The sequence below is a fragment of the Molothrus ater genome, chromosome 15 (assembly GCF_012460135.2).
Source record: "Molothrus ater isolate BHLD 08-10-18 breed brown headed cowbird chromosome 15, BPBGC_Mater_1.1, whole genome shotgun sequence".
Classification (NCBI taxonomy): domain Eukaryota; kingdom Metazoa; phylum Chordata; class Aves; order Passeriformes; family Icteridae; genus Molothrus; species Molothrus ater.
The window spans coordinates 6,393,967-6,412,681 of NC_050492.2; the positions used below are offsets into that span (position 1 = coordinate 6,393,967).

The 18,715-nt window shown below is 42.0% G+C and overlaps 2 protein-coding genes across 2 annotated transcripts; one reads left to right on the forward strand and one right to left on the reverse strand.

The window, feature by feature from the left end:
* Positions 1 to 875: 875 nt before the first annotated feature.
* On the reverse strand, positions 876 to 13,076 carry HMMR (hyaluronan mediated motility receptor). Its single transcript, XM_036391713.2, is given in 19 exon segments — positions 876 to 1,801; positions 2,426 to 2,588; positions 3,089 to 3,265; positions 3,514 to 3,613; positions 3,723 to 3,875; positions 5,058 to 5,124; positions 5,127 to 5,215; positions 6,014 to 6,130; positions 6,741 to 6,955; positions 7,249 to 7,397; positions 8,165 to 8,343; positions 8,477 to 8,551; positions 9,603 to 9,703; positions 9,981 to 10,067; positions 10,304 to 10,492; positions 11,189 to 11,269; positions 11,807 to 11,883; positions 12,461 to 12,559; positions 13,022 to 13,076. Coding segments are annotated over 19 exon segments (2,193 nt in total). The 3' UTR covers positions 876 to 1,781.
* A 194-nt stretch (positions 13,077 to 13,270) lies between these two features.
* Positions 13,271 to 17,562, forward strand: NUDCD2 (NudC domain containing 2). The gene is made up of 4 exons (XM_036391576.2): positions 13,271 to 13,555; positions 14,885 to 14,933; positions 16,148 to 16,299; positions 17,225 to 17,562. The coding sequence occupies exons 1-4, from the start codon at positions 13,367 to 13,369 to the stop codon at positions 17,306 to 17,308; spliced, it is 474 nt and encodes a 157-aa protein (XP_036247469.1). The 5' UTR covers positions 13,271 to 13,366; the 3' UTR covers positions 17,309 to 17,562.
* Positions 17,563 to 18,715: the final 1,153 nt, after the last annotated feature.

An 18,715-nucleotide genomic window follows, 5' to 3' on the forward strand; every position in this document is an offset into this window, starting at 1 on the left:
CCTGTTCATGGCAGCTGTACCAAACAAGAATGCACGATCCCTAAAAGCCCAGTCCTGTGACACCTGCCATTCTTGGCTTCCCTTGGCACATTTGTACCTTCAGTCAAAAAAAAGTACCTTAAATCAGTGTCTCCTTTTTTATGTTTTGAGTTTTTGAGTTTGGTGGAACCTTCCATTAATATTCAGACAAATGCCTGTTTCCTCTACAATTTTTTTACTCCATTTACACCCTTCAGACAAGAAAACCTTTAGTTTTTTCTCCACAAGGAGAGACCTCCAGTATAAAATACTTCTAGCAACTTGATCAAAATCTCCCAACGCTTCAGGCTGAATACCAAGTGCTCTCTTAATTAAATCACTGAAACTAATCCTCATCCTCAATCTTCAAAGGATCAAGTAATCCAGCAAATACACAAAGATGACATTATGAGAAAACATCTAGCAACTTCTTTCCTTGGACTTAATGTGCATTTTTTGTATATAATTTCCTAGGAATTATGACATCTGTGTAAGCTCATGATGTCAGCATAAATGCAAATAAATTCTACCAGCTAAGCTTTGGGTACTGCACCTCTGTGTAAGGGAGCTGCACAGACACTCAATAACAAAAACACAGGTCCACCTTGGACTTGAATTCAGTATTTGCTTTTGTATGAAGAGAAAATAAGAGAATTGCAGGTTCTATGTATAGTACAGTTCAGCTAAATAATTTCCCTAAGACTAGAGAATATGTCATTTTTGAGGCAAGACTGACATTGGGCTTTGTTCTGAAGACAAGACTAGAAAAAAAGAACATTAGATGCATCCCACTGTAATGTAAGTTTGGGTTCTATACCTGGTTTGCAAAGGAAATAGACAAATTCTTGAACTTCAAAATTTTATTGCACCAAAGTGTTCCTAATTTTAAATGAAGTTTAACAGATTCTTTCCCCATTGTCAAAGTTCCAGTCTGTACAATGCATGTGAGTTCTGTGATGTCCTCCCACCCAAGTGAGAGAAGTTCTGTTATTCCCTGTCACCATGGCACTGATCACTACAGCAGCTGGCTACAAAGATTTCATGGCAGTTGAGGAGTCCAGAGGACACAGCATTGCTCTTAAAACACTCTCAGTCACAGTACACAAACTTTTAGATAACTGGAGTCAATTTGACTTGGACCTGAAAATGCTCTTCTGAAGATCAACAGCTGCAACACCTAGCCCCAGGATTTAAATTCACATATCCTGAAAATAGATCCTGTAAAATATCAAAATTAAGTGTATAGTGCCATTTCTACTCAGTTCTATAGTGTGTAGGCCACAGAAGTAAAAAGGTCCCTTGGCAGAATTGCTGCCATTGGTACCAAAGCAGCTATAAACAGCAAAATTAATTTAACATAGAATTGTATACACTAGATAGATGCAAAAAAAAATTAAAAACATAAAAATCAAAAAACTCACATGAAATTTGATTTCATTTGTAATCTTAATCTGCAATGCTTAAAATTCCCTGTTCAAAACCTAACTAAGCAGCCTCAGCATATCCAAAATGTGCAACAGGGAACACTTTCCAGAGTTCATGCCTGTAAGGATGTTAACAGGAGTCAAGAACATGCTGTCACCTGTTCCTTCTCAGTAAAACATAGTTTTTCTAAAAATATATAATTTTAGATCATTTCTCTAGAGCTCCTACTGATTTGCATTACATACAGCCTCCAAGTTCACCTTGAAGAAGCAGTCTGTTGAAGTCTCCTGGAGCACACAAATTTATGGGTGATTTATTTTCTTGGTGCCAAGAAGACTTCAAATTTTGTTTTTATTACCTGCAATGGAAAAGTGTTAATAAGTTTCAGTTTTTCACTTATTGCTCCCACCACATGAAGTCATTTCTTGTCTCCTGGGGGGCAGAAGGCCCCACTCTGAACCTCACAGGCAAGCCAGGATTTCAGACCCTGGAACAGACACTATAATGAAACTCTCTCCCCTACTCTGCTTCCCTTGGTGTTCTCCCATGTTCTCTCCATCTGTTCCTCCACTCCACCTTTACCTGCAGACCTTTTGCACCTTACCTTGACACCTTCAGTGGTGTAAGGTCCTGCCAGGTAGCAGCTAAAGAACCAGGGTGCAAAGGGGTCTGGCTGAGCCACTTGTACCCCATCACCTGTGCAGGAGACACTTCCTGTCACCTCACCAGCAAGAACATGCGAGTTGGTGGCAGAAGGAAAATGGTTCTGCAGTCTGACCGGGCACAGCACCTATTCCTGCCAGGCTGTAGGGATCTGGGCTGGAAAGCACCCTGGGAGTGCCCCATTGATGGCAGCCTCCAACATCTGCTGTGAACAAGAGATGCCATTCACCTCCCTCAGGGGCAGCAGACTATGCAAGACACTCATGCCTTCCTTGGTTAAGCTTAAGAGGGACAAAGGCTACATCAATCTCACACTCACCTTCTTTTAAAGGTGTTTTTGGAGGAATATTTTCCTTGCTATCATGCTGGAAAGCTTTGGAAGGATCAAAGCGCTTGATGCCCTGTACTGCACACAGCTGCTCCTGAAGCTGCCTGTTGGTCTGCTTCTCCTTGGCCAGCAATGCACGCAGCTTGGACACATCCTAGGCAAAACAAGACTTGCATGTTAGATGAAGAACAGGAGAAGATTCTGCATCATTTACTGAGGGAGCCATTTTGCCTAATGCTAAACATATAGACAATTATTGGTGGCATTAAAACACAACCCAAACATGCAGGTGTGTAGAGAAACCTGCATGTACAGGTACTGTGTAACACCAACAAGCAGTATGGCAGTCTGAAACTTTCAGCAGATAGTTGATTAAGTCTAGGACCCCAAAAAAAAGGTAAGAAAAGCCAACCAAGCTAAGAGTAAAGGTACTTATTTGTACAGCTGATCCCTCTGTATGTTGTAAATTCAGTCAAAAATAAAACTCTTGGCATTTCTGGAGTCTGGGGGTTTATTGTAATCTGTTTCATGCAGGGAATTTAAAAACTAAGAAATAAGTAGCTTGAAGGACTAGTCTATAAATATTTAGAGTAATTAACAAAGGCATCAAGCACATGAGTAACATGCAGATTTATAATTTTTCATTCCACAAACCTGCTTCAGGTGGACATTGTCTTCCTTCAGCTTCATAACATGCTTGATTTTTTGCTTCATGTTCTGGTGGCCAAGTAGTTTAGCATATGCATCACTCAGTTTATTCAGTTGTTCTTGGGCTGCCCCATGCTCCTCTAGGAGAGCATTCTTCTCTGCTTCAAAAGCATCTAGTTGTTGCTGAAATACATTTGAACACCTTAAAAACCTTTCAACTAAGCATAACTTTTTACTGAACTGAAATCTACCAAGGAAGATGAGTTTGGGAAAGGGAATAGCCGGCTCATTGGATAGGAACTTCAGAAACCACTGAAGAATAAATGCCTTTGAATGGGAAGCAGCATATTGACTTGCCAAGACTAGAACTTGAGCCAAGTTTAAAAGTCTTCTGTCAACAAATACTAACAAACAGCTACTTCACAACACACCTGAAAAGGCTTAACTTTGTTATGTAAATCTTCATACAGTTTACGCCAGGTCTGGATCTCTTGCTTTAAGCTAGAGGTCACATCTTCACTTACGGTTTTCCTAAAATGCAAGAAGCAGAGTTTTGTTATGTTCTTGGTTAGCTCTAAGCACTTCTTCCCAACAAAACTTGGCTGTGCCATCACATGCAGTTTAAGTTTGAGAAAGTCACCTTGATCTTTCTGCTTCAAGTTCTCTTTTCAGATCTTGAGTTTGCTCCTCAAGTTTTTCCTGAAGTTTAGTCATTTGTGCAAGGCAAGACTCTTTTGTTCTCTCTGTTTCTGCTTCTTTTAGTGCAAGCTTGGTCTGGACTTCTAAAAGCATCCTGAGGAAGATAGCATAATTTCTTAATGACTTGTTTTACTTTTTTTCCACTACACTAAATCTAAAACCCACAAGTAACCATGGTTGAAGAGCTGTCAGTAGAACTGAAATAAAAGTTTGCATAAAAAGTGCCACAAAGAAAACAGAAGTACAGAAGGCAATTAAGTTTGAGATGAACAACATTTCTACCTTTTCCTATAAGGATGCAAGCAGTCCTTTTGAAGCAAAGATCATGTTGCTCATTTAAGGTTGTTCAAGCCAACAGCTTTTAGCAGGGATGGTTTAGTAGTTAAGCTTTTCATGGAGAGATTTCCTCATGCAGGAACTAATCAAGACTGTTCAGTGTGGATGTATGCAAGACTTGAAAAACCCTACACCTAAAAGCACTGACCCCTCTTCAGCCCCAGCTGTTTGCTTCATCCCTTCCCTGCCACCTCAGCCAGGAAACAGCTCTTCAGTTTTTCTTTCACCAGCTCTAATGAAAACTAGAGACATTAAGCCGGTGGGAGAAAATAAAGGGCAGCATCTTAACAGCACAGAACCATAGAGAACAGGGATCATTAAATTGCTGTTGGACAGTCAGAACCATAGAGAACAGGGATCATTAAATTGCTGTTGGACAGTCAGAACCATGTCCTCAGCTACCAGCCTAGCACAACTACTTGGGTGTTGTTTCTCATCAGCTGCACTGTGATGCCTCATATTAGGCAGAGAAAGGACCTCAGTTTATATCATCACAGTGCAGCATCTCATGGATGATGAATTGGCATGTGCTTGTGAGCAGAATTTGAGTTGACATCATTCAGACTGGAGTGGCAGAGAGTGAGCTGTGCATTAAGTATTGGCTTGTCACCCCTGGGGATCTCATTTGCAGAACAGCCACTGTAAATGATATTTCTGGAACAGACAATATTCCTACACATTTCATTTAAGTATTTTCCTTTTCCTCTATGTTCTATGAATAAACAAGAGTCAAATAACTGATTGGACAGACCAGTTTCCTAATGCATATAAACTTAAGGAATTTTGTCTATCAGTATTTTCAACCTTCTGCACTGGGAAAAGCAAGAAACCTCAGTTTACACAAAATACTGATCTGACCTTTAAGAGCATCACATGAGGTTCTAGTTAGAAAGGCAAGCCTCAGTTTGCATTTTAGCTTAAGAATAAGTCTGTGTAGTACCTTGCATACTCTTCATTTGCTTTGTTTTTAGTGTATTCTGCTTCTTGAAGCAACTGCAGATTCTCTGGCCTGCTTTTTTCAGGCTGGCAACTTCTTCTCGCAGAGAGGAATTCTCCAGTTTTAAACTGCAAATTTCTTCAGCTGATGTTTTCTTGTAGCTGGTATCACAGTACAAATGAGGAAGACCTTGTTACTTCAGGCAAAATACAGATGGAAATGTTCACACCTTACAAGAGCAATACAAGCTTGTGCTAGCATGTATCAAAGATTTTATAACCTGAAGATATGGCAGTGTACAGGCACTGATAAATCCAAAGGTAAGAAAGAAACCACAACACAGCTCCCTAAAGCCATAAGCAGTAACACTATGACAAACTCTGTGATACAGACATTGCTATATTTTGTAGGTCTTTTAAAACACGAAGGACCTAATCTCTCTGAAACTTATTTTAAACAGTAAAGCACCTACTGTCCGTAGTTGGCATTGGCAAATATCCCACAGGATTCCTCATGGGTAATACATACCTAGTAATAACAGTATCACTTTTTATATACTTTCTATACCTGAATATTTTAAGGGAAAAGAATTGCAGTAACTGTGGAAACTACTTTCAATTCAGTGCAAATTTTGAGTCTATATATGTCTTTTTGCAAGATATTTCAATGCCAAGAACACCATCACTAGTTACAAATCTCTTTGTGATTCAAGACCACTGAACTCCTCCAAGTGGTTACAATTTGGAAGAAGAAATATCCAACTTCTTGAACTAGATAGCAATACTGTGTCACTATACTAGCCTAGTACAAGAAATAAATTCTTAATGCCACCAAACACCATCACAAAATCCTCTGCTCAAGTGCCATGCCAACACTACATGTGGCACATAAATGAACAGTACATTTTATTGTCATCTTAGACATAATGCTTGTCTTATACATTAATAAAACTTAAATACCTTTCAAAGTCAGCAGTAATCTTGCCAAGTTCCTGCAGTGTATTGCTGTGCTCTTCTTGGATTTTCAATACCGCACTGCTATGCATTGCCTTGATTTGTTCCAACTCTGCATTCTTCCTGCAATAAAAATTCAGCATTGCACTCTGGAGAGAAGCACGTGTGAACACATCCCCAAATGCTGCTATCAGTTACAGCAAGCTTCAAGCAGCAGCAATAAATTAATTGTGACAAGCCAGTAACTTCTCACATACTAAAGCACATTCTTCATAACAGGTATTGCTAAGGATTTCCCCCTCCCCTTACTTTCCAAGGGAGCTATAGAATAGACTGAAGACCTAATAGTAAACTTAAACAAGAAACAACTGGCTCGAAAACATTTTTGTCATAGCCTTCTCCAGGACAGAAATAGCCAGTACAACATGCACATATCTTATCCAGCACAGCAAAGTCAGAGCACTACAATACCAGCCTTTCAAGCAAATCCCAACTGGCTTTTTTGTTTTAAATTACAACAAGGTAAAACTGACTCAAATTACTATTGATACTGACTCAAGTTACTAGTGCTAGTGATTAGATCTCATTAGTATCGGTAATCAACAATCAGCAAGAAATAACTTGATATCTGCTCAGGTCTCTAAAACCAGAATTGGGCTCAGAAGCTCTTCTTACACTACTAATTTAACATTTTTCCTTTCAAAGCTTGAATCAGAAAGTTTCTTTCACAAACCCTTTCAACTCTTCTTCCATCTGTGTCAGTTCAAGACCTTGAGATTTGATTTCTTGTTCCAGTTGCTTGACCAACTTTTCAGCTTTCTTTTCCTTTGCATGCAATTTATTCAGCTCCTTCATGGTACCATTCAGCTCTTGTTCCAGCAGATGTCTCTCACTTGTTACTTCATCTTCAAACTCTAGTAACTTCTGCTGCATTGATGCAGATGACTCCTGCATGCCAGAATACCACAGATTTTAAAACTACCAGTACTTCCTGGGTAGTTCAGGGTTAATTTGCAGTGTTTAAGTTGCAAATGTATGTGAAGAACCAAAAGCCCCATCCCACCAGGAATGGTTCTTAGACCTATTAGATCACACAAGCTTCTGCAGGCCACAGTACCCACTTGGCCATATTAATTATAACCTAATCTGTGGAATGCACATCTCATGTGCAAACAACAATTTTTAGTGCCAGTCCTTGGGATTACAATCTATTTTTAGACTAATTAATAGCCTGTATTTACCTTCTCTTGCTGCAGCTGAGAGATGACCTCCTCATGTTTCTGAAGCAGTTTCTGGTGTTCTTGTTCCACCAAATCAATTTTTTTTTTCAGGTCTTCTATTTCAGCATTCATACTCAGGAACTGTCCTTTGGCCTCAGCTGACTCCTTCTCTGCATAGAAAAATGGTCAATAGAAAAGGGAATTTGTTCTATCTTCAAATAGCTACAACATATTAATCATAATACTTGCATTCTATCTTTGTTTTTCCCTTGCCTAGTTAGGGAAACAAATCCATACCTATTACCCATCTGGGACCTCCTCAAAATTGGCTCAGGGTAACCACTTAACAATCATTTTAACAGCAGGAGTGTTTGGACCAAGCAATTAGCCTCCACCAGAAGAGCAGGGAAAAGCAACTCCATGAGTTCGCCAAAGCTTCTTCCACAAGCTAGCACACAGAAGGCAGCTGGTACAGAAAGTGAGTACGTGTCTCAGATTGCAGAGTTGCTAGAGTTGGGAGGGAAGGAGTAAGGAGGTGAAGAAGGATCCTTGCCACATTCCCAACACCTCAGTGAATCTGTGAACAAGCTGCTAGCAGTGAATTCACACAATATTATACTGCTTCTCAGTGAAGAGTAAGGAACAAGATCTTCTTAGTGTTCACCTTCCAGATTAAAGCCACTCCTACAATTTTCACTGTATATTATGCACCTAAGTCACCCTCCATGGACACACCAATTCAGACTTAAAAGATGTCAGATGTGATTTTCCTGCTGTTAAAAACATGCCTTGGTGTTTCTAGTTGGAGCTCAGAGACTTGACTTCTCATTTAGAACAAACCAGTCTAAACAGACATTTCAGAAAACACCTATTTAAGGTGCTTTAACACATGTGAGCAATCCCACATATGGAACAGTGTACAAGAACTAACAATCACCTTTCTCTTTTTGAAGCAATTGACACCTCTCATTAAGTTCTCTCATCAGTTTACATGACTCTTCCTCTTTTGCTTTGAGGGTATTCCTCAGGATCTCAATATCTTGGTCTTTCTTACTCAGTGTCTCCTCCATCTGGGCAACTTCTAGTTTGTATTTCTCTGCTGTTTCTGCAACACTACTGTAGAAGAAAATTCAGGCACTCGTTACCACTAAATTTTGTTTGTAAGCTTACACATCAACACAAAGGAAAATGTTTAGGACTGTTTGTTTTCAAGAGGAAAAGTGCCTTCCTGAAAACAATTTGTTGTTACCTGAGCTCTGTAATATATTCCAAGAGTTTTTCAATGTCAGACTTTTCTTCAACTTTCTCTCTCTCAGTAGCAGACCTAAAACCAGACAGCTTTTATGACAGATGTATTTAAAAAAAAACTCCAGAGTTAAGTAGTAAGACATACTTTTCCTCTCCCAGTTTGGCTGAAAAACTGATATTGGCTCTAAGAGGTGATTCTACCCTTTTTCATCCCTGTTCCAGATAGTCTTCTCATTGTAGTAAAGATGGTAAGCCACATTTTGCCACAAGCAATACACCACTAACATAATAATGCATTAACATAATGCAGCTTTAGCAAATCAGCATCTCTTCCCTTTGTGACCTGCACTACCTGCATTATTCCCTTGGTGTATCTTCACAGCCAAGTTTGTGCTGCAGTGCCAGTTGTGCCAACCTGACACTGAACATGGCTTGGAAGTTCATCCCAGGTCACCATCCTCAGCAAAAGGCTGCATGTTAGTGCACTGTTCCTGTGCAGCACACAACATTTTTTGGGCAGAATAGAAAGAGTGGGTTGTATCTCAGCACTATCTACCTAGAGCTGCTGAAACCAAGAGATTCTGTAGTTGCCTTTCTTCAGAGCACGTGTCTGCACCAAAGCAGCTCTGAAGGCACCACAATAGCTCTTCAGTGCACTTCTCTGGAGAACATGAATGTGCTCATCAAATCCAAGCCAAATGCCTGCTGAATTAGGATTTCAGCTCCTGCTCTAAATGCTTTTCTATTCTTGCTTATTGCTGACTTAGTAGTCTAAAGGCCAGAAATAGCCCATCCATACAAATGTCCTCCTCACACCTGAACAACAATTCTTTCCTGATGATGTGTCTTTCCTCCCCGCCCATATCACACTGGAAGACAAAGGCTTGACATGATACAGTTGGTATTTTGAAAAATGGCTAGATACACTAGAGAAACAATGTTTCTAATGGTAAATTTACCAAACCACAGCAGTTGTTCGAATTTCATTCCACTGTATTTATTCCAAACACTGCTAATGTCTGCTCCTTCTCAGTACGGAGACAGCCTTAATTTTGGTTACTACAAAGGATAGTCATGGAAACACAACCAAGTCCTATCATATCATCTAATACCCTCGTAGTACTTACAATTTTTCTTGTAACTGTGCTACTTTTCCTTTTGAATGCTCTAGATTCCTTTGCACTTCCTGCAGCTTCATTTCCATGTTTTCCTGCTTTGCCAATGCACTCTGAAAAAAACCAAACAAAATACACCATATTAACATTAAAATGACATTTAGTAAATAAAGATATTGTGGGAAACAGCAGTGAAATAAAATTTAATCATCACTCCTGTTTAATGGTAGCAACCAGCTACTATGCTAAATGTGATTCCAAGTATCCCTCTGTAAAGATATCAGCCACTTGTTAAACAACAAGAGCCACCAAGAGCTTCAAGCTCAGCTGAGGATCACTGGCTTTATTCCTGAGCAGCTCAGAATTACAGTCCTGTACAAATGGTCATACCTTTTCCTTCGCATCCCTCATGTTTCTGAGCTTCATCAACTCCATGCACAAGCTGCTCATTTTCTTCTGCACACCATCTTCGGACAGCTTGTTAGAAAAAGAAGATAAAACCACTCAGTGTAATGCCTTCGTACGAATTGCTGTTCACATAACCCTTTGCAAGCGTTCCCCTCCCGCTCTGTGTTTAGACAGGAGGGCACAGGATCCCAAACCAGACAGGCTTACATCAAAACACCTGCTGATCACCAAGTAAAGCTTCCTCTTGCACAGGAAGCTCAATAACAGCACAGGCAAAGCAAAGATGCACTTATTTGTCTGAATACCTTTGACTTAAGTAACTCATTGCTTCTTGTTAACTCCAGCAGCTGTTTCTTCAGGCATGCAACATTTGCTGAAAGAGAGGTTTTCTCCTGAACTGCAGCACTCAGCTTTGCTTCCATCTTTACAAGATCTTCATCCAGAGCACGAAGTTTTTTGTCCTGCTCTCCACGTTCTCTCACTAATGCACGAATCTAAAACATGAGGTATTATCTTTATTTCCTACTATCATTAGTTTAGCCAAGTAAACCACAGGCACAGGTATCCAAACTGTGTTTACTTTCATTGAGAATATGTATCTGCAACTCTCATTCACAGGAAGGAAGTAACACAATTACCACAATTCTCCATTATTACACACCATACAATGGGAACATTTAATCTTGGTTTATGCTTCCAAGCGAGTACAAAATGTTAAAATTAGAATTGTCTTAGCTTTAATGGGCAACAGAAGCCAACTTTCCTTTTTGGCTGTGAGAGACAAAAAGGCAGAATGTGACATTTGAGACACAAGGCACCAATTACCACACTGAAGTCTACTGATACAGTTCAGAGTGCCTCTTCAGCATTAAAGTATGACAATTAGTGAGCAAAACATTTCAGCTAGGGATTGCTCAATAAAACAGAACTTTTTTGGGGTAGCCAACAGAGGACCTTGTTCTGCTTTTGAGAAGACTGACAGAATAGTAATTCACAATCAGCAGAATTAAAGCAATTCCATGAGCTTTGTACACCCATAATATCTGATAATCTTTATTTTGCACAGAGCTCTTTGTAAACTACTTGTGCATTGTCTGATGCAAAACAGGCCAATTCTATCAGCTGGTATTTTTTATTATTGTAAGGGGGAGGAGACATGACAGGATTTCACTCACACAATTGATTCATACCTCCTTCTCCAGTGCCTTCTGTTTCTTTTTCTCTTTCATAAGGAGAAGATCTTTTTTAGTCTTCACAATCCCATTAGCCGGCTTTGGAAGAGAGATGTGTTAGAAATCTCTAACTTCATAGTAGCTGAACACAATTAAATACAAGAATTTGCAGAATTTCATCCTACATCATCAATAGTCATGAACCTAATTAGCACGTCAGGGCTATCATTTCTCAGCCTGTTAAGCTATTAATCTTGAAATCCATATGCCTGCATAGGACATTCAGAATCTGCACATGCAGTACCCTGTTCCTTTCACCACCAGGTTTACACTCTGCCTTGCCCAGCCCCTGAGAGCAGGAACACCATCTCCTTAAAAAGGAGTGACACCATACTTACATGGTGAGCAAGAGGAAAAGAACAAGAGTGTACACCAAAAATAACAAGCTGCTCTCTAGTCCCAAGGATGCAGCAATTTCATTTTTCCTGCTTAGGTCTTAAGGAGCACAGATAAAACAATATGTTCCACAGTTCACTTGGGTAGATTAATGACAGTTTTATGAAGAGGCTGCATTGTTTAAGCACTCAGAGATTTAGCTGGGATGTAACAGCTACAGACACCACAGCAGAGTCTTACTGTTGATCCAAGAGATGTGAGTCTCCTTGCAGTTACTGGGGTGGGTGCACTCTTCTCACTGCTCAGATTGGTCTCACCTGCAGAAGAGTAGAAGGGAATGGTGAAGGAAAAGGGTGTGCATATACACAGTGAGGCAAATGCAACAAAACTACACGAGGTTAATTGTGTACAAAAGACAACATTCCACCTGTTTGTTAGACTATCAACTTCCCAACTCAATACCAGCTACTATTTTATTGCAATCAGTGAGTTCAATATTGCTCATCTGGGTACTTGACCAAGTTAAGAGACTACCAGGTGATAGCTTTGATATTTCCACTTCTGCCAAGATTCCCTGCCACGATCCAGATCCACAATGTCAGTTTTGAACTGAGGAATGCTTTAGATATTAAATAGGCATGAAAATATCTCAACCCTAGGTTAATAAGTAGTTTATTAGACCTCCAGAGGCCCCCCCTAATTAGCAGAAGTCCCATATAAAGCTCTTTTTGGAAGATTTCAATAGATGTTTTTACAGCTGCTCCTTTGAGCTGGAAGGCAGGCAGTGAGTCTCTGCAACAGAAACCAATTTCTGAGCAGCAGAGCAATAACAGCACTAACAATTGCAGCATCTCAAGGTATCTTATCGTTGTGTTCTGTGCAATTTTTACTTACTCCTCTGTTTCCTAACCCCTTGGCATGCTTCAGAGGACAGCAAACTTCCCACTCCACCTGATGGCTTAGTGTTACGGGATCCTTGCAGGGGAGTACGCGCTAAAAACGAGATTTTCAGAACAGCAGAGAACAATGAAGGCAAACGACAGGGTTTTTTAGCTTCGATGAGACTGATAACATATCTAGGGTTAATCAACAGCCCAAATCTCACTGTGAGAGACTCGTACATCAGCAAACGCTCTGGCTAGCAGTGCCTCAGCCGTGACAAGCTCTGCATGCTCCTCTTACAGCGCTGTACTACAGAGCCAGAGGCCAGCAAGGCTTGGCACCGCTTTAGTTACTACGGACATTATACCCGTTCACGGCTGTATTCGGCATGCCGGGGCTAGGCACGAAGTCGGCACCTTCTGCCTTAGAAGGGGACCCCTGTGAGAACTCAGACAGCTCTGAGGCACCGCGCTCTGGGCTGCTGCACGCAGGAAAGGACGCCCTGAGGCCGGTCCCGGCCCTCTGTCCCCGCCGAAGGGCTCCCCGCTCCCGCCGTGCCCTCCCCTCACGTACCAGCGCTGCCATCGCGGTGCAGGGGGCGGCTGAGCGGCACGCGCGCGGAGGCCATGACGGCGCTGGGACCCCGCGGCCCGGCATTCAAAGGGGCCAACGGCCGTGGCGCGCGCCGAGCAGCCAATCAGCTGCCGCCGCCCCGCCCGCCTCGGCCAATCGGGGCGCCCGGCGCCGGGCACGCGCGCTGCGGGCCTGCCGGGGGGCGTGGCTGGCGGTGCGCGTGCGCGGAGCGGGCGCGGGGAGCGGGGCCGGGAGCGCGGAGTGGTGTGGGGCTCAGTCACTGTGGGACTTAGTGTGTGCGGGGCTCCGTGCGGATCGTGGAGCCGAGCGCTGCCGCCGTGTCCCATGTCGGCTCCGTTCGAGGAGCGCAGCGGGGTGGTGCCCTGCGCGACACCCTGGGGCCGCTGGTACCAGACGCTGGAGGAGGTGTTCATCGAGGTGCGCGTCCCGCCGGGCACCCGCGCCAAGGACGTGCGCTGCAGCCTGCGGAGCCGGCACATCGCCTTGGCCGTGGGCGGACAGGAGCTGCTGCAGGTACCGCGGGCAGCCCGGGCAGCGGGCACCGGCCCGTCCGACGCGTAGGCCGCGGGGCCCCGGGGGGGCACGGGCTCAGCTGGGTTATAAAATACCTGAGATCACCGAGTACAGCCTGAGACGCAGCGTTGTGTCAGCCGGGCTTTCCTTAAACACCTCCCGGGACTGTGACCGCGCCACCTCCCAGGGAGCCCGATTCGAGGTTTAGTCACACTCTGTGAAATTTCTTCCTCATATCCGAGGTCTAGTCACACTCTCTGTGAAGTGTCTTCCTGATGTCCAACCCAGACCTGCCCTGGCACAGCCTAGGCTGTGTCCTCGTGTGCTGTCATTAGTCGCCTGGGAGAAGGTTGGCACACCTGTGCCGCCTCTCTGTTCTTTATCCCAGGTTTGATACATTAAAAACGGCATTCATTGGAAACAGTTTTGTTCACCTGGACAGGGTTTTACAGATGGTGCCTGTCCTCCAGTACATGGAAAGAGAGCTGGAGAGGGGCTTCTTACGAGGCCATGTAGTGATGGGACAAGGGGGAAAAGCTTTAAACTGTCAGAATACAGGCTTATATTGGATATTAGGAAGAATTTGTTTCCTGTGAGGGTGGGGAGGCCCTGGCACAGGGTACCCAGAGGAGCTGTGGATGCCCCATCCCTGGAAGTGTTCAAGGCCAGGTTGGCCAGGGCTTGGAGCAGCCTGGGATACTGGAAGGTGTCCCTGCCCGTGGCAGGGAGCTGGAATTAGATGAACTTTAGGATCCCTTTCAATCCAGTCCATTCTGTGATTCTATGAAAAATAACAATTCAAATTCATATGGATTTTAATATGAATGTGGACAGCACTTTAGTGCACGGCTTCAAGTGCTCCAGAAAGCAAAAACAAAACCCAAAAAAAACCCCCAAACCAACCAAAAAAAAAGAAAAAAACCCCACAAAAACAAAAAACCAGCCTAAAGACAGATTTACTTTCACATTTATAATGAACTGCTTATGCTACCTGTATCTTGCACCAGAGCTAGTTACTCCTGACAAAAACCCTTGAATTTTCATGACAAGATTATTAAAAATGGCATTTCCTGCTGAGAAACACAAGCCTTTTCAATGACTCCAGATACTAAAACAAGGTATTTAATGCTTCAATTAAAAAATAACTGTGTAATAAGCAATAATTCTTTGACAGGCTACATGCAAGTGTGTACTTGTAGGGCCAGATCACCCTATTTATTTTCAGCAGAATACAAGGTGGTTAAATTGTGAGTAAAACTTCATAACTCAATGTGAACTGGATGCTGAAAAGGTTTTACTGATTTGTAATATTGTACCTGTCTTTTGCAGGGTAAACTTTTTGACTCTACAGTAACTGATGAAGGAACGTGGACCTTAGGTAATAATGTACATCTGAAGTGATGATATAGAGACAGTAAAACTTTCCAGTAGACACTACAGAATAATTTACCCTCTCTTTATTAATGGGAAAGATTACTTTCGTCCCTTAGCTTTGTAAAAAGGCAAAGTCATTATTGCTGGATTAAGGAACTGAGGTATTACAAAAGCACTTGAGGTTAAGGTTAACGAGAAGATGCCACATCCTGGAAGGTCCTAATCAATGGGTTGCAAACATTTCCATATAGTGAGAAGGTTTTTGCAAAAACCTTCATTTAAAGGTAAGCAGTTATGGTACAGCTGCATGACTCTCCATAATTAGTACTTTTCATGCATTACATTTTTTGAATGAATTACAAAATCTACAGTCCAAGAGAATCAGAAAGAAATTTTAAAAACACACTGAGGTTCCTACATATAATGAGGAAGAAAAGCATATTGGGCCATTATATCATAAATACTGTGAAGTATTCTGAATATTTTGGGGTTTGGCAATCATATTTGTGGACTGTGCCTCTCAGTGTTTTCCTATGAAGGGTTTTCTTTTCCATTCAATATTTATATTAAATATTTATTGATAATTTAGTAATTTAAGCCATTAAAATTTACAGTGTTAATACACATTGTGAAGTGAAGTCCAGTCATTATCAGTACACAAATAATCTTCAAAATACACTTCTAATGCTGTATTTATTCACTTCAGTAGAACTGAACACCCTGCACTGCACATTTATTTTGAAACATACTTTCAATATATATTCTCTGTGGTCATACACACCATCTGTTCATATGTTGCTAGAACTTTATTCTGGCTTTTTGTTGGTAATAACTCTCTGTACAGCCTGACCTTCAATTTTTCATTATTGCATTAGCAGATTTGTCTATATTAGTAGATTAAATCTTTGTTGTCAACATCTCCAAGAGGTTACTTTATGTTTGCAATAGAAGTACTTATGAACTGGGTTTAATCCCTTAAAACAGCTTCAGCATCCTACAGGTCAGAAAGGGAGAGCTGACAGTACAGGCTGTCTTTGCCTCAGCCTTTTTTTTTCTTGTTAATGTTTATTTATTTATCAAGAACTAGGTTGGCATTGGCATTAAGAATTTAAATGACTTCACTTCTTGTGCTTGTTAGTAGTGAATTCACCAAACCAAGAAAAGCAGCAGCACATAGGACTGAGTTTAAAGGTTACTCTCTGTGTTTTCATTCAACAGAAGACAGGCAGCTGATACGAATTGTTCTAATGAAGACAAATAGAGATGCTGGAAATTGTTGGACCTCTCTGTTAGAAAATGAATATGCTGCTGATCCTTGGGTACAGGACCAGATGCAAAGGAAACTTACACTGGAGAGATTCCAAAGAGAAGTAAGTTAAAGCACCATAATTACTCCTTATATGTTTTGTTAGCACACAGAGGTTATGGCCAGGAAAGCTGAGCAAATGCCATGGAAATAATGCTTTAGTTCAATATCTCTAAAATGTTTACAAGGTTTTATCACTGTGGTTTGAAGAGGTTATTCTGTCTGCAGGGTTTCTGCTAAGTTCAGGTGAGTTTGGAGGTGCTGTTGCTGTTTTAGTAATTGCATCTTCCTAACAACTTTTCACTTGTTAGGCTACAAACAACTTCTGTTATTATCTAGAATTATGACAAAGCCATATTTACAATAAAATCTGAACATCAACTCTACTGGATATGCTTGTTTATAATGTAAGATGGAGTGCAATAGTTCACTAGAAAAGACATTCCTTGCACTTTTACTAAAATTGCCTAAATTGTTTTGCTATACCTTTGGGACACAACTATTCCTGTACATGTCTGCAGAGGTGTAGAATGACAACATTTTATGTACCAGCTGAATCATCAGGCTAACTACTGCAGCAGAGAACAAGCAGAACCTAGTTATCCATCAGGGCACATACTTAGATTTTCAAAAGGCAATTTCAAAGGATACCAAAAGCCAGATCTCTTTCTTAAACTTTCCTTTAAATTTTTTTTCTGGCAGATCTCACTACTTGGTAAGTCAAGAACAGCATTACAAAGTAACTTCAGCAGTAGGCATCCAAACTATGACAATTCAGAGCTTGTTGATGCATGTTCCAAGAATTTCAGTGCTGTGATAAATGTATGACAAGTTGATTGTTACATGTTCTTATTACAATGGCAGAATATTAACAAAAAGCAATTTAGTTGTTTTTTTTTTTTTCTTTGTGGGTTGTCTGGGATTTTTTTAAAGCACGTTTATTTTAAGTAATTTACTTACTAACCAATTTTTAATTTTACTTCCATCAGAACCCTGGGTTTGACTTCAGTGGGGCAGAAATTTCTGGAAACTACAGCAAAGGAGGACCAGACTTTTCTAGTCTTGAAAAGTGAACTTTTTATATGTGACCCTTTAGACAAATTACATGTTACAGTTAAGGACTGGAATCATGTAACTGTTGAAGACTTCAGTGATCTCTTCAATGGATTGTTGTCAAAAGTAATTACTTCAGTGAAGAGAAAGACCTTTTCCAGCAGACTGAAGACAAAATGTTACCAGCTGATTTATAAGCTGTGATAACTTTATGATACTAAGGCACAACCTATTGAGAAAGATGTACATAAAAAAGTAATGTCTTTAAGCAGAATGTTTGGTGTGGGTGGTTTTTTATTTTTAGAAACACTATACTAAACAAAGCAGTTAGAAATCTACCACTTGTCTTAATGCAAGGATATCTTCTTATTCTTGCTGATGTGCACTTGGGAAGGAATCTCACCATGCACCAGGCTGGGGCTGATCTGCTGGAGAGCAGCTCTGTGGAGAAGGACCTTGGGGTCCTGGTGGACAACGAGCTGTCCCTGAGCCAGCAGTGCCCTGGGGGACAAGACCAATTATATCCTGGGGTGAATCAGGACACATTGCCAGAAGGTCAGGGGGGTGATCCTGCTCCTCTGCTCAGCCATTGTGAGGCCAGATCTGGAGTGCTGTGTCCAGCTGGGCTGCTCAAGACTAGAGGGACATGGATCTCCTGGAGGGGGTCCAGCAAAGGCTGTGGAAGGGATCGAAGGATATCCCTACAAGGAACGGCTTTAGGAGCTGGGGCTGTTCAGCCTCCAGAGGAGATCAGCTGAGAGGGGACCTCATCCCTGTCTGTCCCTGTCTGCAGGGAGGGCTCAGAGCAGGGACCAGACTGCTCCATGGTGCCCCGCAACAGGACAAGAGACCAGGGGCACAAACCAACCAACCTATTGCATGTGGGAGAGAACTCAGTACCCACAGATGAGAAGGAGGAAGTGCTTAACACCCTCTTTGCCTCAGTCTTTAGTGGGAAGATGCCTTGTCCTCAGGACAACTGTCCTCCTGGGTTGGTAGATGGTGTCAGGGAGCAGAGCAGAATGGTTCCCCCATTATCCAGGAGGAGGCAGTCAGAGAACTGCTGAGCTGCTTGGATGTTCATAAATTCCTAGGGCCAGATGGGATCCACCCCAGGGTGATGAGGGACCTGGCAGATGAGCTTGCCAAGCCAGTCTCCATCATTTACCAACAGTCCTGGCTCACTGGTGAGGTTCCAGATGACTGGAAGCTGCCCACTGTGACACCCATTCACAACAAGGGTGGAAGGAGGATCCTGGTAATTATAGAGCAGTTAGCCTGACCTGGAACACTTCGTATTGAGTGCCATCACACAGCACTTATAGGATGGCCAGGGCTATCATACCCAGCCAGCAGGGGTCTAGGAGGGGTAGGTCATGTTTGACCAGCCTGGTCTCTTTTCGTGACCAGGTGACCCTTTGGTGGTT